This window comes from Ursus arctos, unplaced genomic scaffold, assembly GCF_023065955.2.
Source record: "Ursus arctos isolate Adak ecotype North America unplaced genomic scaffold, UrsArc2.0 scaffold_14, whole genome shotgun sequence".
In the NCBI taxonomy this organism is placed as follows: domain Eukaryota; kingdom Metazoa; phylum Chordata; class Mammalia; order Carnivora; family Ursidae; genus Ursus; species Ursus arctos.
The window spans coordinates 1,190,782-1,206,967 of record NW_026622808.1 but is presented as its reverse complement, the minus strand read 5'-3'; the positions used below and the strand labels follow the sequence as shown (position 1 = coordinate 1,206,967).

Here is a 16,186-nt window from a genome sequence, read left to right as displayed (position 1 = left end):
ATTTCTAAGAGAACAGACTCAAAAGAATCTGATGGGTTGGAGAAGCCCCCTCCAGCCTATGAATTTGGCAGTCCTAGGCTGATGGGTTTTTGTAATGGAGTTATTTGTGTCCGCTACGTCCCCCAGAAGAAGTTGAGACATCTTCAAGAAACACACAAACATGATAGGAACAGAGTTCAAACAAGACAAAGCCAGAGGAGGGTTTGGGTTTTTAAATTTTTTATTTTTATTTAAATTCAGTAGCCAATATCTAGTACATCATTAGTTTTTAAGCCGGGGGAGTTTTAATGTCATAAACACAGTTCTCATGAGGTAGAGCTGTTCTGCCACAGAGACCTGAGTGAGCCTGTCCTGCCTCATCTGATCAGGTGGCCCTGAGTCTGGTACAGAGAGAGAGGGTGACCTCGTTCCGGGCTACTTGCCTTGGAGTGATGATTTCATTCCTAACGAAGCCACAGCCCTCAGCGAGCACCTCTGACATCGAGACCAAAGGTCTGTGCGTGCGTGTGTGGTAGGGTCACAGCAGGAGAGGATGCGCAGAAGGAGATATGATAAAAACAGTGAAGCGTCAGCCTCCGGGGTGGAGCAGGGCAGACACTAGGCGCACACACCGGGGAGAACACGTAACCGTGCCCTGGGAACTGTGCCAGGCTGTGGCCAGCATGTCCAAGACCGTAGGCAGCACAGTGGGGGTCACCCGCCTGAGCAAGGTGTGGCCATCAGAACCTAAGGGTGGGAGTGTCTGCCTGCCACCCCAGCTTGGAACTAGGGACCTTTGCACAGCCACACTCGGGTCACCGCAGCAGGCTCGCCATGCTACTGTGTCTGCACTAGACCCCGCAGCCGTTCTTAGAGACATAGGCTGCCTGGACCCCTCATTTACTTCTTCAGGGACAAGCTGGGGCTCAGGTCCACCTGTGTGGGTGGCCTCAGAGCCGGGCTCCTGGAGACCATGTGCACGCTAGTTCCAAATTGGGAGGATCCAGCCGTGTGTCCTTGTGCTGAATAATCCTGCAAAAAAGGATACTGCCCATACAAACTACCCTGAGTGTGGTCTTGGCAGGGGGCAGCGGCACCTGCCTGTGTCCACACAGAGCTCCCCTCCTCCGCCCTGTCCCCCGCTAGAGCTCCAGTCTCCAACTTCCCAGAAACAAGCCCAACTAACAGCTAACCCGGTATCTTACCTGCCTGACTGCAGTTTTTGTTCTTGTTTTTTTCCTTTTAAATAACGTGCGTTAATTGCTTTGCCTTATTTCCCATAGTGTAGAAACCCTGAGTCTTTCCAAAACCCCCAAGTACAAATTCTTTACTTGGAAACTTTTTGTACTATCAAGTGAGACTGCAGGGCTTCTAGATTGTTCCTCATGTTTGGGTGGCAGTGGGACGCATTGTAGGGAGGATTTCACAGTTCTCTAGAAAGAACACATCTGAACTTTTCAGAAATTGTTCCTTTTGGCATCATAAGTCAGACTTATGGGCTTCCTTGTGGAGTTGGGGCTCGGTCTCCTGAGACTCTGGGTGTCTAGATTACCAACACCACAGTTAACAATCCCAGATTCGTTACGCATCGAAGAGAACCCTGGGAGGCATCGTGAGCCAGCCTGCCCGAAGACTGCTGGTGCACTGTGCCCCCTCTCCCCCCGGCCGCTCCGTATGCAGGGTGTACCCAGGAAGACACCCTGAGAAGAACGAATGTAAGCCCCCCACAAGAGCGGCAGTAAGGAGTGCGCCGTTGCCAAAGCCCAGGTTTGGGCCTGGGAGCGATGGGGTGCCCTACTCAGGCTGGAGGACCCCCAGATGCAGCAGGCCAGAAGCCACAAAGATCGCTGGCTGTGGCGGGGCCAGCGGCGCCACCTCTCCCCCACCTGGAGCCCAGCGAGGGACAGCGGACAGCTCCCCCAACATCCACGTCGAAATCTGCCATTTCTGGCACTTAACACGCCAGTTTCTCTTCAGACTCTGAAGATGGGCCGGGCATGTCTCCCCACCTTCTCAGCTGAGCCAGCCCCGTGGGCGCTGGTCTGTAGAGGAGGGTGGTCCCATGCCAGCTTCCTTTGTTTTTGTCTTCACATCTTTTTCTTTCTGTCCCCCCTCCCCCAACACCCTCCTCTTCAGACCCTTGGACCAGCCTTCAGCTTTGGGTCATTGCCCAAGAAGATGCTAAAACTATGGTGTGGCCAAGGCCACAGTCTCTTAGGGAACAGCTGGGACAGTCCTCATTTGATGGATGAGAACACTGAGGCCTCCCAGGGGCCTGATGACGTGCCCAAAGCCACGGGGCAGTGACAGAGTCCATTGCCCTCTTCCTTGGCCAAGGCCTCTCCCTTCCCTTCCGTCGGCGTGGACGGGGGAGCTTTTCCCCTCCCTCCCTTTCTGCAGTTCCTGTTTGGAGAGCAGCGTGCGTATTTAGTCTGTGTCTGGTAGCACCCGCATTATTAGAAGGAACTTTACCCTGGTGGAATACTCCAGGCATAGACTTATCAGGGCGGGAGGTTTATATAGCTGAGGGATTGTGTCCAACCACAAGCAAGTCAACCCTTGCCCTGTGTTATATAGGCTTTACTGTTAGCTCTCCCCCTAGCTGCACGGAGATTCCCACCCTGAAGCCAAGTGCCTTTCCTACTGGAAGGAGTTGATGCCAGCTGTATATGATATTACTGTTTCAGAATTAGGAAACAGAAACTCTGACCTGGGAGTTAAGGGGTTCGGAGTCCTGAATGGTGAAAACTAAATCTGACCTAGCCATCACCCTATTTCACAGATAAGGAAACTGAGGCCAAGAACTGGCCAAGTCCCGTCTCCATTCCTCCTCTGACTCATCACCCGAATCCCTGAGGCTTCTTAGGGTAGCAGAGGCTCCAGGGCTCCCAAGCGAAGAAGCAAGTCCAGAGAAAAGTGATTAGCTCGAAAAGTGATCTGGCCAGCCCAGCCCGAGCAACCCACTGCCCAGGGCCCTGGCTCCCAGGGGTTCGCCTGGAGAGTGTGCTTCCATAAGCACGCTATTTATTTGGCGACGTCTAAGAGAAGGAAGAAAAGTGTTCCTGTGATCCATCTTTCGGGAAATTTTTTTTTTTTTTTGAGGGGGTGAGGAGTTTCTCAAATGTCAATGTTTATTTTCTGAGTGTGCTGGCTTTCGAGATTAATCCTCAAAGAAGAAAACTGGAGCGTGACACCCAGCCTCGAGGGGCTGACTTTGGAACAGGAACAAAAATATTATAAGCCAAATCTGAAGGTTTAAGGCCCGTGACCCCTTCATGGCTTTTTCTGAAGCTCCTGCCACACGTTGGAAAGCTCTGCCCCTCGAACCTCCGTTTCTCCTTGAAAGACTAAAGCTGGGTAGGTATAAAAAAGCCCAGCGCACACTCCCAACAGCTCTGGTTGGGCCTATTTTCTGTTTGGAGATGCCGCTAACTTTTCTCGTTTCTGAGAACTTGGCGTGGCACGCATCGTCCCAGAGGCCAGACATTCTTATAGAAGCATCAAGATAATGGAAATGGGCATCTCCTGTCCCAGGAACATGTCAGGACAGAAGTCCTGCCAGCGAGCATGAAATTAGCAGGTCGTGCCCTGCGTGCCCTACTGCTTTCTTTTTGATGGGGGCGGAGGGTGCTGCCTTGGGTGCCGTTAGCACATCCGCGCCCGGCATTTTTCATTGCAACGTTAAGTTCTCAGGAAGTCCAAAGAAAATGACAACGTAGATAGAATCTTCCTAATCTTACCACAGTTGAGCTTGCACCTTTACAAAGGTGCCTGTGGGCTGCCCACGCTGGGTCTGTAGTTAGGCCGGATACACTAGAAGCTTCTCCAGGTGCCTGGAGCAAGGGGGCTGCCAGCCTCGCCAGCTGCGTGTACGCGCAGCGCTCCTGCGGGATCGCAGACCCCCGCACAGTGCGCTTGGGCAGGTTTAGGAGTCCTCGCTTTTCCTCACACCCCAAACCCCGTCAGCAGCAGGTTTCCGCCTCCAGGAGCAGCTTGTCCCCATCAGGTCAGGGCTGGCGATGGGAAATCTTTGTTCTTTTCCTTTGTTAAGGGCATGTTATTTTTTAGATTTGGCAAACACTAAAGCACTCCTCGCATTGCTTGTTTTAACTGTACTCTTACCCTAGATTGTGACGCTGGGGGAACCAGCTATAGACACAGTGCTAGCGAATTTTCTGGAAACAGTGGACTTGTGAGCCACTACTGCGTTCTTGCCGAATGCGGATTTCAGAATCATTCCCCCCTCTGCCCCCGCAGGCCTTGGCATGGGTGGGCCAGGCATGGAAATGGCTTAGGCACCCATGAGGCATGGCTTCGTTGGCTCGGGACCCACTTACCCCCCTGACGACTGCTCCCAAGTTCTCCGTCCTCTCCCCAAACTCCTTTTCTTTGGCTCCCAAAGCCCAGCCAGCCATTGAGAGCTGGGAAGACGAAAGCCCAGCCAGCCATTGAGAGCTGGGAAGACGGGGTAAGACTAAAGGAGCTACCGCCTTCCAGGGCCGCTTCGTGATTCTCCCCTGAAGAGACACAAAGCCAACTAAAGCCCCGCCGTCCCTTTGGTCATCAAAGCTCTAGCTTATGCCCGTTTCTGTTGGTGGCAAGATGGGCTTGCCTGCTGTCTGCCAGGCCCTCCCCAGGCCCCAGCGCTCCCCTCTTCCCACTCAGAGACGCACCGGGACACAGTCCAAAACACTTTCAGTGCCCGCCTGACCACCTGCACCCTTGTTCCGGGCCGACTGCCACCTGGCCTCTCCAGTGGCATTGGAGGGGGGGCCCTGCTGTCTCCTCTGGTTGCCCCCAGGGGTGAGGCCCGACCACAGGTAGGCAGGACTTTTCAAGGGTCCTAACCTGATGAGCTCAAGTTCAAAACCAGCTTGCAGGACCAGCGCATTCCTGAGACTGAGAAGGGGCTTTGCAGCCCTGGGCTGAGAGTAGTCAAAAAGTTATCCATTTCAAGAATGCGTACCGATTCGTACCGCCCCCCCCCCCCGTACCTGCCGGTCAGCCCTGCTGCTTCGAACTGGCCACCTCATCGCTTCCCTCACCTGCCGTTTCACATGTGGCTGCCTTGCGTTGCCCGCGCCTGCTGTGCCAATGCGTTTTTTTGCTCTGTGTACGTTTTGGTTTCATTTGGGGGTTGCTGTTGACGATTTCCTTTGTTCGGTGTTCTGTCTCCCCTCGCCTGGCTGTGGGGCTGCCCGACCCGCCGCTTGCTGCCTCCATAGATCCCCGTTGCGCAGCCCTCGGTCATGGACGACATTGAAGTGTGGCTCAGGACGGACCTGGTGAGACTTGACTTTTCTCTTTCGCGTGCGGGCTGTGGCGAGGCAGAGCGCTTCTGACGACGGGCCTGGGCCCACGGGCTGCTGCCCCACAGGGTGGCGGAGGAGGCTGGCACTCAGCTCACCTGCCCCCCTGCCCATCCAGGGCTGTGGCCGCGCTGGGACACCTGCTCCGAGCGCAGCCCGTGAACCCCGGCCACCCCTGGGGCCGCGGCAGGCGGGGCTCCGGCCGGCTCCGGAACACACACTTGCCCCCAGTTACTTTTCTGTAGCAGCTGTGTGTGTGTGCTTGGGGCTTTTTTTGTTTCTTTTTTGTTTTTGTTTTTTAATTTTTTATTTATTTATTTTTTTGCTTTGGGGTTTTTGCTTTGGGTTTTTTGGATCTTGGTAGGGTTTATTTTTAATTTTTTTTTTCTTTTTCACTGTGAAATTATGCGGAGACAAATTGGGTGTTTTGTTTTTGCTTTTGTTTTCCAATTTACTGTCATTCCCACTTCCCCCAGCATCTTCTGGTGTCTTGGATTTAAAAGAACCCTTGCCGTAGAGACTATTGTCTTTATCCGCAGAGCTAGGACAGGAAGGTGAGGACATCACGCATCTGCAAGTGGCAGCAGGCCCCGAGAAAGGAGGGCTGCAATGGCTGGTCCTCCCTCCGCACTCCACGGGCAGCGGCTGTGTGGGAGGCTGAGTGGGGGTTGTTGGCCAGGGGGCTGGTGATGAAATGCATTCTGGGAGGGGAAGCGGCTTGCCCAAGGGCATGGGCTGGACAGATTCTCCCTGAGTCCTGGAGACACCTCATCTCTTGCTCCTAGCTGCTACCTCTTCAGGGGACCCTGTCCCCAGAACAGAGCATCTTTAACCACGGGGTTGGCCTGGCTGGCAGGGGGCTGCTGACTTGGCCCCCTCTTACACTGAGGTACAGCCCCATATGGGGCCACCTCCCCACAAGGCTAGGCTTTCTGAAGACACTCATTGCCCAGCAAGGCAGACACCCAGGTGCCATGCCAGGAGAGGAAGAAAATGCTCCCTGACCTCTTTCCCAAGGAAATGCCTGGAAAAGAAATAGCTCCTCTCACAGAAAGAAGCAAAGCAGGAAGGACCAAGGCCCTCACCTCACAAGGGGGGCCCCAGGGTTCAGAAAGGGAGGGACCCATCCCACAAGGCTGAGCAGCAGGTCGTGGCAGAGCCAGGAAGGAAAACAGGTCTCCTGGCCGAGCCTAAGGCCTAGTTCACTTCCCCGTCTGGCTCCCTTCTCTGTCACTGTGCAGTGAGTTCCCAGGGACCACTGCGTTCTCCAAACAAAATCACGTCTTACCCAGTGCATTGTTAAGAGCTCTCAGAGCTTCCCTGGCTTCTCAGGAACCGGCAGCAGGTGACAGAATCTGGGCCACAGGACGCTGCAGGACATGGCTTCTGGTGGGACGGCACTCAGCGGCCAGGTGCTGCCTGGTGTCAGCCCTGTGCCCGGGGCTTCGTGGCTCTGTCCCTTCCAGGCCTCATGCAGTTCCCAGCTGTTGGTGCGGACAGTGTGTTCCCAGAACCACCCGAGGGGGGCCCTGGGCAGGCTTTGGGTTGAGCCTCCCTGCGGCCCCTGCTCTGGGAGAGTGTCCTTGGGTGGGCAGCGGCCTGCTGTGGTCCTGCCTGGAGCTCAACCCAGAGAACCAGCCTGCGCTTTTTCTTTTTGGCCCTACTAGAGGATCAAAGCCTAGAACTACTCCATTTCAGGGTTTGGTTTTGTGTTGTTTTTGCTCTTTGAAAAACCAAGTTTCCGTGTCTCCGATAAGACAAGCAGTACTTGACTCTTGGGGAACTCCGGGAAGGGGAAATTGGAGGTTTTGCTTAGGCCATGCCGCCAGGGCGGGGCCCTAACACTGTGCTCTCTGCTCCTCCCGCAGAAGGGCGATGACCTGGAGGAGGGCGTCACGAGTGAAGGTACGACCGGCCAGCACCTTTACAGCTCCCCACCCTCTGTCACCGCCTCCTGCCCCGGGGCTCTTGGGGTGCACAGGCTGGCACCCCCACCGCCTCAGGGCCTCTAGTGCTGAAGCAATTTCTGGTGCCCATCCTTGCTTGGCCTGGCCTCCTCTGCCAGGGGCTTCTCTGCTCTGCCCCAGCCAGGCCCTGTGCTGAGGAGGGAAGTGGGGGAAAGAACGTAGGACTTTAGGAAGGTCACAGTGCTAGTGATGAGTAGGTCCAGCCTGCCATCCAAGGTCAGCATGGCCCCCAGACCTGCAGTCCTAACCAGTTTGTCCCTCCCCCAGAATTCTCAATCCCGCAGAGAGGCAAGATACATGCCATGTAGTCTGCAGGGCACAGAGGGCACTTCTCAGGCCTGGCGTCCTGTGATCTCACTTCTAGAGGGCCAGTGGATGATGGGTCGGGTCCCATCATGGTCCCTCAACCTCCCATCCCACCTCCTCCTCCTCTCCCGTGCTCCTCCTGTCCCACCTCCACCCCATTCTCCTCTGCACTGCCTCCTCCCTGCTCTCCCAGACCATCTGCTCAGACCCCTTCCACTGGCAGAACCTCGAATGCTGGATGAGAGTTAACTGGGGGGCTGTTCGCTGTCAAGGTTAAGTAGGAATTTGCCCCTTCGGCTTTCCCTGCCCTGCCCCCAGGGCTGATCTGGAGAAGGTGGGGCAGGAACCGTCACTACCCCTCCCTCCCCCATCCCCTGCAAGCCAGGCTCCCTGCTGGCCTGGGAGGTGGCAGAGGAGGGACTCAAGGCTGGGTCTTCAGGGCCCGCAGAGGGCCCAGAAGCAGCCCTGGCTCTGGCTGGCTGCTCCCCTGCCCCTTCCTGCCTCCTTCCCTGGCAGGCAGCCCAGGCCAGGGCAGTGAGGGTGGGAACTCACACGGGGCCAAGCCCTGTTGGGACAAGTGAAGGGGGCTGCGAGGGATCCTTTAAGCCTGGCTGCGGGCCTAACCCCCTACCCTGGCCCTTGCCGGGGTTTTGTATTACAGAGTTTGATAAGTTCCTGGAAGAAAGAGCCAAAGCTGCTGAAATGGTCCCCAGCCTCCCCTCGCCCCCAGGGGAGGCCCCGGCCCCAGCCTCAAACCCTTCCGGCCGGAAGAAGCCAGAGCGGTCAGAGGACGCCCTCTTCGCCCTGTGAGCTGGTCTGCGGTTCGGCTCCCCAGAAGGCAGGTCACCTCCTGTTCCCCCGGTCCACACAAGGCACTGGCCACCCCCCCATCTCCAGTCCCCACTTGGTCCTGTGCTGCTGTGTCTCCATGGAAACGCCCCTGTGTTTGCTCCCAGGCCTCCCACTAGTCAGGACCAGCTTTAGCCACCTGCTCTCTGGGTTGTGGGACAGCACCGCTGCAGCCAGGGGCCCCCGCCCCTCCTGCCCACAGGCTCCCTGTGCCCAGATGTCCTCCCTGGAAGAGCAGGCCATGGGACCATTTCCTGAGGAGACACCTGGACTGTCTTTTCTCTGGTCTCTCTCCCACAGAGAAGGGGGTCGGACCCCAGCCCCTTCCCCCATGTGCCCCACCCCTGCCTGCCTCGGCGGGTCTCCTTGGACCGGCCTACCCTTCTGTGCCCCTGTTCCAGAAAGGGCTTGTCTGCACCTGTGGGCTTGGTCTCCCTCCCTGGAATGCTGCTCCCTGACGCGTGTCACTCTGTGGCACTTGGCGTGCTCGGCACTTTAGAAGGCTCTGTGGGTGCCCGTGTGTGTGGCCTCTCGTCCTCTTGATCCTCTCTCCACCACGAAGCTGCTAGTCTAGGCCCCTGCCCAAGCCGGCTCTGCAGCTGAGCCTGGGACCAAGGGGTCCCCGCAGGCTCCTGGTGTGCAGACGGAGAGCCAAGGGCGGTTGCAAGAACAGCGCGCAGCCCGCAGATGGTGGTCACGAGGCACACGGGTCCGCTTCCGCAGAGATACACTACCGTAACCCAGACTGCACCGTGCCCACCACACGCTGCCCTCACACGCGCCCGTCTGTGGAGGGGTTGCTCTGCCTGCTTGGGAAGGCTCGGTGGGTTTGTGAGCGTGCTGTGCTCAGGGCTTTGGCCCGGCCTGTGGTAGCCTCTGCCTCTCCCACCAGGGCCCAGCAGCAGATGGCTCTGCGCCGTCCTTGGACATCCAGTCTGAGGGGCCTGAGTGACACTAAGGGCCCTGTACTGCCCCTTGGAGTGGGTCTCAGCTTTCTCCACATCCCGACAGCCTGCCCCCCCCCCACCCTGGCCACCGATTTGTATCCTCTCTCTAAGCTGACCCAGAAGGCTAGTAGAGCCTGGGGTGAGAGCTAGGGGCAGACGACACCTGCCCCCGTCACCGGTGTGGCTCCTGGCCGTGGGCAAGGCGCTCGAGGCTTAGCGCAAGCCCAGGGCCTGCCTGCCCCACCCCTGTTCTGTGGTTGCCCAGGAGAAGGAAAAACACTGTTGCAGCTGCTTCGAGCCAGCCTGTGAGTGTCTGGGGCCCGGGTCGGTGTCCCAGTATGCACTGCCCAGGTGTCCAGGCCACACGTGTTCTCGAGCCTTGGTGCCGTGAGCCCATCCCACCTGGCAGCCAGAGCAGGGAGCTCGTTGACACAGGCCAATACCAGTGCCTCCCTCTGGGAGAAGCATTCGGGGCCGGGCCTGGTTACCTCTGACGGAGAGCGAGGTGCCACCCGGCCCAGAACCCCATGCCCAGTCGCACACCCCAGCTTCCCCGTGAGAGGAGGCCCGGGGTCTGGCTGGGGGCCTGTCTGGCAGGACCAGCTGGGGAGGTCGCACTCCGGTTCCTCAGAGGACATGCAGGAAGCTGCTCCTCAGAGATCGGAGCTCAGCCAGCCTGACTCCAGCCCTGCCCTCCGGGGCCGCCAGTGCCACGCCGTCCACTCTCCCCCCAACCCTGAACCTCAGTCCGCCTGCACCTCCTCCACGTGGCTCCCAGGCAGACCCCTGAGGCCTGCTTGGGTGCTCAGATGTCTGAAGTGAGCTGGCTTGACCTGCGCTACAGAGAAGTGGCTGGGATGGTCCAGCCGCTAGCCCTGTGGCGTGTCTGGAACACGAGTCTCTGTGAGGGCCAGGGGCCCACCTTTGCAGCTGCATCCTGGGGGTCGGTCCTGTGGCAGCCGTGGCACCCCAGCAGCCGAGCCCAGCATCCTCTGAGGGGAGAGCCAGCCTCCCTGCCTTGTAGAAACGGGAAGTCCCCACGAGAATGGGGTCGTGAGGGGAGAGGAGGCTCCTGGCACTGAGTGAAGCCGAGGCCTGCATCGGCCTGGGGAGACCCCAGCACAGCTGCTCTGTACCCGTGGTTCAGAGCTGCCCCCCAACTCCAGTCAGGGCTCGGAGAGACCTGGCCAGCCCCGGGCAGCCGGTGGCGGTGGACCCTGTGAGCTGACAGGAAGGGCACTGGCCCACGCAGGGAAGTGTCACCTGCCTTCCCAGCCTGGAGCTGCCTTTACCTGGAGGCTGAGGTGACGCTTGCTTGAGGCCTGCCCAAACAGCAAGTAGGGGCTCAGGTGGCCTTAAGGGGGTGCTGCTCAGCCCCCAGGCCACCTGCTTGGGGGGCGCAGGGCTCTGGCGGGCAAGCTGGCCAGTGCCCACACCCCAGGAGAGGGAGACCCTCACGAGCCACCAGCCTCTCCACAAGTGTTAGAAATCACAGATACAGTATGTACTTAATTACACTAAATTATTGCTGGGATTCCTTATAAGCACTAATTATACCTGATTATAGGTTAAAATATTTATTTTGTCAAAATATTTTCTTCGGGATGTGTTGAACCTTTTCTGTGTTCATTGTGTGCTAAGATGAGGAAACTAACCATTGCTTCCTGCCTGCCTTTGGGGCCAGTGGGCAGCAGGGACCCAGGGCGCTGGTGGGCTTCTGGCCGGCCTGCCCCAGAGCAGTCCCCGTCCGGGAACCCCAGGCCCTGAGCAGGCCGACCGGGGCCAGGCTGAGGCGTGGCCCACCTGCTTCTCAGCACGCACGGGATAAGGGCTTTCTGAGCTGACAGGGCTTATTGCTGGCGTGGGCCAGAGAGAAGGGTGATCGTCCGTTGTCTGTCCTCCTGTCTTTCTGTCTGTCAGCCCTATCAGCATGAGTGACCATGCTGTCTGCCTTGGCTCACTGTCCTTCCCCGGCTCACCCTGGGGTCCAGAGCAAGGGGGCCTGGGGAGGTGTGGGGCCTGCACTGTCACGCAAGGCCCCCAACTGGGAGAGTGGTGGCCGGGGCTCTGGATGGCCCCGGGGCCGCAGGTACCCTGTGGCAGACAGCTGCTCGGCCTCCCACATACCTGCTCCTCTTCCTTCCTGCCACCCACCCCTACTTTACCTCCCTGTACACCCGTTTCTCACTCAGTCCGGCCCAGCCTTCTGGATGGTTTGAGGGGGGCTGTGGGGCTTGCTGGGGCCAAGTTCCACGCAGGAGTCCTGTGGCCTCAGCCAGCCCCCTGTGAGCCTCTCCCGTGTGCTGTTAGGACTCCGTCCGCCCCCGTGGGGAACAGCCAGCCACACCCCCATGGCTCAGGGTGTGTGCACATCCAGAAGACGCCCCTTGCGGTACCCGCCTCTCCCAGTGCCCACCTCCTGCCCCCCCCCCCGTCCAGGGGCGTCCACACTGGGCTTGCCCTGCAGCCAGCAGCCCCTGGGGACAGCTGTCAAGCCCAGAGTTACACTCCTCTCGTGTAGAAGATCTCCAGGCTCTCCTGGAGCAGAACGGGGGGTGGATGTTTATTTTCTAAAGTTTGCACTTCATTTGTGAGGGTCTCAGGATTGTTGGGGGCTGTCGCGAAGAGAACCGTGTTGCGTCCGTTGTCTAGCTGTCCCCGGAGTCTGGCGTTGCGTCCCTGTTGTGCGTTTCTGCGGGCAGAGCCGGTTCCGAAGGGCGGGGCGGTGCACTCGAGGCTAAGCACGTCCGTCCACCCACTGGCTCTCCTTCCAGTTGTCTCTCTAGTTTGGGTTCTTGCATGTAAAATACTCCACAATAAAGAAATGAACAAACAAGCTGCTCCTCTGTGATTCCTATGGAATCGGCTGCGACAGTCCAAAGGGCCCATACGTCCTGGGCACCTGCTTTCTCTAAGCAGAGGCCACCTCGGGCCCTCTGGAGGGAGCAGTTTGGGAAGCTTACCCCACTCTTCCGCCCCCAGGCATGCCAGGCTGCCAGAGCCGGGCCGGGGGAGTCTGGGCTAGAGGAAAATCCCCCTGCCTGTCCCAGTTTGGCTATCCTGGGGCACAGTCTGGTTGGGGGGTGTTGGTGGTAACACTGGAAACCTGCCACGGCCTCTGCCTAAGAGCCCTCCCGGGGCCTGCCGTTCTTCCTGTGTCTCAGCCCGGGTCCCAGGCACTCAGCCCCACCCGGAGCATCCCAGGCCTTGAGGACCCAGGCCGAGCCACCGCCTCAGCCCCCTCAGCTGGGCTCCCCGAACTTGGCTGGGCATCCTCTGAATTATCTGTATAGCTTGTGCTAGGCATTGAATTTGAGAGCTGCTGCTCTAAGAACCCCCTCCCCCCAGTCTTAGAAACAGCTTTCTCGAGATAGGATTCACGTAGCCTATCACGCACCCATTTAAAGTACACGATGAAGGAGCTTTTGTTTTTATTTTTTATTTTTCTTAAGTAGCCTGCACACCCAGCATGGAGCCCAACGCGAGCCTTGAACTCACGACCCTGAGATCAAGACCTGAGCTGAGATCGAGTCCAGTGCTTCACCGACTGAGCCACCCAGGTGCCCCTGGGTAGTTCTTAGGTTTTCAGAGTTGTGTGACCATCACCACAATCAATTTTAGAACATTCTCATCATCCCAAGAACCAGTAACCGCCCCCCCCCACACACACCCTCCAACCCTCTCTCCCTTTTAAAAAGGTTTCTGGGGGCACCTGTCTGGCTCAGTCTGTGGAACATGCGACTCGATCTTGGGGTCATGAGTTTGAGCCCCATATTGGGTGTGGAGATAAACTTTAAAAAAGTAAACATGTTTCTGTCCTCTCCACCCGTCCTGGGAGCTGGCCACCCTGGGGTTGCTGCCAGGCCACGGTCCTCTGGGATGCAGGCCTCAGCAGGCCCCGAGGTGCAGGGGTCCTTGAGGGGCGCATTCTGGGGGCCGCATATGGTGTCTGCATCTTCTCTGAGTGGCTCAGAGGAGACTGGGAGCCCTTGAATCCTACGCGTTCCGGGGTTCGAGGATGGACCTCAAGTGTGGTGGGCTCATCAAGCCCCCAGGTGAACCTGGAAAAATGGCAGAGACCTCTGCCTAACCTGTCGTGCGCAGGTGAAGAGACAGGGCTGGGAAGACCCACTTCCCTAAGTTTGCCCAGGGCTTGGCAATGGGGCCAGTGCTCCAACTCAGACCTTGGGCCTCCTAGGCCAGGGCTATGGAGGGGTGGGCAGCAGGGGAGGCTGTCCCATCCACCTGGAACACCAGCCCTGTGGGAAGGTAGCTCGGGAGGGGGCTGCCCTGCCTACTGATAGGAGGCAGGTGGGACTGTGACTGGGGGCCACATGGGGACCATCGCCAGGTCAGAAGCAGCAGCACTCAGCTCCCTTGAGCTAGCTGCCTTGATGGGCTCTAGGGACCTCTGTGAAGGCTCTGCCTGTTTCTGGCCAATCAGACTGAGATCGAGGCTCCCACACCAGGGGCAGTGTGGGAGTGGGCCTCTGAAGTGCGGGAGACCCCCAGTCCCCAGTCCCGGTGAATCAAAAGGTGTGGATCCTGAGCCCCTTCTCTGCCCCAGGCCCTGCACGACACACCGTGGGTGCCTCTGCTCTTGCCCCATGGAGAGTGGCTTGGCCCTGAGACCAGCACCATGGACGCGCCAGGACACCCTGTCCACTTTGAGCACGTGTTGCTGAGACCCAGCTGTGTGCCAGGTTGGCGCCAGAGGGGACGGGCTGCTTGAGTCCTCCCCTCAGAGCGTTCACAGCCTGGTTCAGTTCCCAGAATCAAGGACAGTCTGCAGCCAGGAAGCCCTGGAGGCCTCTTCCAGGGCTTGCAGGGTGAGGAGGGTCTGGGGGAGCAGCCAAGACCCAGAGTCACTGAGTTGCGTGAAGTCGCTGTGGGCAGGCCAGCCGCAGGGGAGGCAGAGGGCGGGGAGGCAACTCTGACCTAAAAGACAAGCCTCCTGGGAGGGACCTCAAGATCACCGGCAGGCACTTGCCAAGATGCGTTTCCCCAGTACATTAACAGCTGTTCCTAAAAAGGAGGGGTTCTGTGGAGAAAGGCATTTGGGAGATGCTGAAGTAAAGTTATGTACTGTCAAGATCTCTTTGTCCAAGATAAAGGTAGCTTGTGGCCCAAACTTCTTGTTTAGAAATGCCGTATTGGGGGCACCTGGGTGGGTCAGTCGTTGAGTGTCTGCCTTCGGCTTGGGGCGTGATCCCGGCGTTCTGGGATCGAGCCCCACATCAGGCTCTTCCGCTGGAAGCCTGCTTCTTCCTCTCCCGCTCCCCCTGCTTGTGTTCCCTCTCTCGCTGGCTGTCTCTGTCAAATAAATAAATAAAATCTTAAAAAAAAAAAAAAAAGAAATGCCATATTGGAACTTTTTTAGTTTGGTAGAAAGATGTTTGATTTAATCAGAAAGAGGAATTTCTTGGCTTATGTTACTGGAAAGTTCTGATAGTTCAGCTTCAGGCATAGCTGGATCCAGGTGCTTAGGGATTCGGTTAGGAATCTGCCTCTCCCTAGGTCTTGGCTCTGCTTCCTCTGGGTTGGCTCTTCCCCGTGGTTGACTGAAGGCTGCCTGCAGCTCCAAGCTGACTTTCCACTAGCAGAGCGAGGGTACTGCTCTCTCAACAGTTCCAGAACCTACTCTGAAAAACCAGACTGTTTGCAGAGGGAGGATGAAATCTGAGGAGGCAGGGCACCTGGCTGGCTCAGTACATGGAGCTCGTGACTCTTGATCTCAGGGGTCTAAGTTTGAGCCCCACGTTGGGTGTAGAGATTACTTAAAAATAAAGTCTTAAAAAAAAAATCCAAGAAAGTATTAGATGGCCACTGCAGCGTGGGTGGAGAGGGCCAGAGATGGGAGTGCACACTGAGGAGTGGAGACTGGGACAGAGACAAGCTTCTGGATTCCTCTTTTAGTGCTCCCTTGTCAACCTTTGGCTGCCTCCCTTCATTGGAGCCTGAGAGGAGTCCAGCGATCGTTGCCTTCCCAGAGATCTGGAGGGGGCAATGTGGGAGCACTGTGGGTGCCCCGCTCACCAGTCCCACGCTGAACCACTTGCGGAGGACAGTCTTTTCCCAGCCCACCTCCTTTGCAAGAAAAGGGTCTTTTTAGGGGCGCCTGGGTAGCGCAGTCGTTAAAGCGTCTGCCTTCAGCTCAGGGCGTGATCCTGGCGTTACGGGATCGAGTCCCACATCAGGCTCCTCCACTATGAGCCTGCTTCTTCCTCTCCCACTTCCCCTGCTGTGTTCCCTCTCTCGCTGGCTGTCTCTCTGTCACATAAATAAATAAAATCTTTTAAAAAAAAAGAAAAAAAAGGGTCTTTTTAGGGTTCCCAGGGACCAGGGGTGGGCAGAACAAGAGGACTTGAATAGGCATGAGTCACTCAGAAATTCCGGTTTGTTTCAGAGGAGCCCCTGCCAGTTCTTGCCCTCGGAGGAGTCTGGCCAGGGCCTCCAAGCCCAGGGCCTCCAAGCCCAGGCCCTCGGCATCCCAGGAAGCAAAATCTCTGCTCTCAGCACTAGGGCGTCAGTGGGATGTTTCTGGAAACCGAGTGGACTCCTCTGTCTGGTGCCATCCGCCCCACCCCCATGTTCACCCTAAGAGCCCCCCACCAGGGGTGGCAGGCTTCCCTGCAGGTCCCTGAGCAAGTCACTGCTCCTCCCTGGTGTGTACTCCCCTGATCTATAAAGTGGGATCACGGGGGGTAAGCCCAGCACCCACAGGGGCCTTTTTCTTATACTCATTTACGAGGGGGATGGTCCAGGTGTGATACCCGGGGACTGGTGGGGACAGTGGGGATGCCTGCAGCCCTGGCTAAAGGGGCACCCC

At 57.7% G+C, this 16,186-nt stretch overlaps 1 protein-coding gene across 12 annotated transcripts in view; it reads left to right on the top strand.

Moving 5' to 3' along the window:
* Positions 1-12,193, top strand: part of TOM1L2 (target of myb1 like 2 membrane trafficking protein) — a 115,099-nt gene extending 102,906 nt beyond the window's left edge. For 6 of the 12 annotated variants that reach the window (XM_026521161.4, XM_026521160.4, XM_048226435.2 and 3 more), the window contains 3 exons: positions 5,205-5,264; positions 7,157-7,193; positions 8,223-12,193. In XM_026521161.4, the coding sequence (XP_026376946.2) occupies positions 5,205-5,264; positions 7,157-7,193; positions 8,223-8,371 (246 nt within the window). In that variant the 3' untranslated portion in view covers positions 8,372-12,193. Of the gene's footprint in view, positions 1-368; positions 493-3,270; positions 3,337-5,204; positions 5,265-7,156; positions 7,195-8,222 lie in introns of those variants that run through there. The other 6 variants (XM_048226436.2, XM_026521163.4, XM_057311265.1 and 3 more) reach the window with 4 other exon arrangements.
* The last annotated feature ends 3,993 nt before the right edge of the window (positions 12,194-16,186 follow it).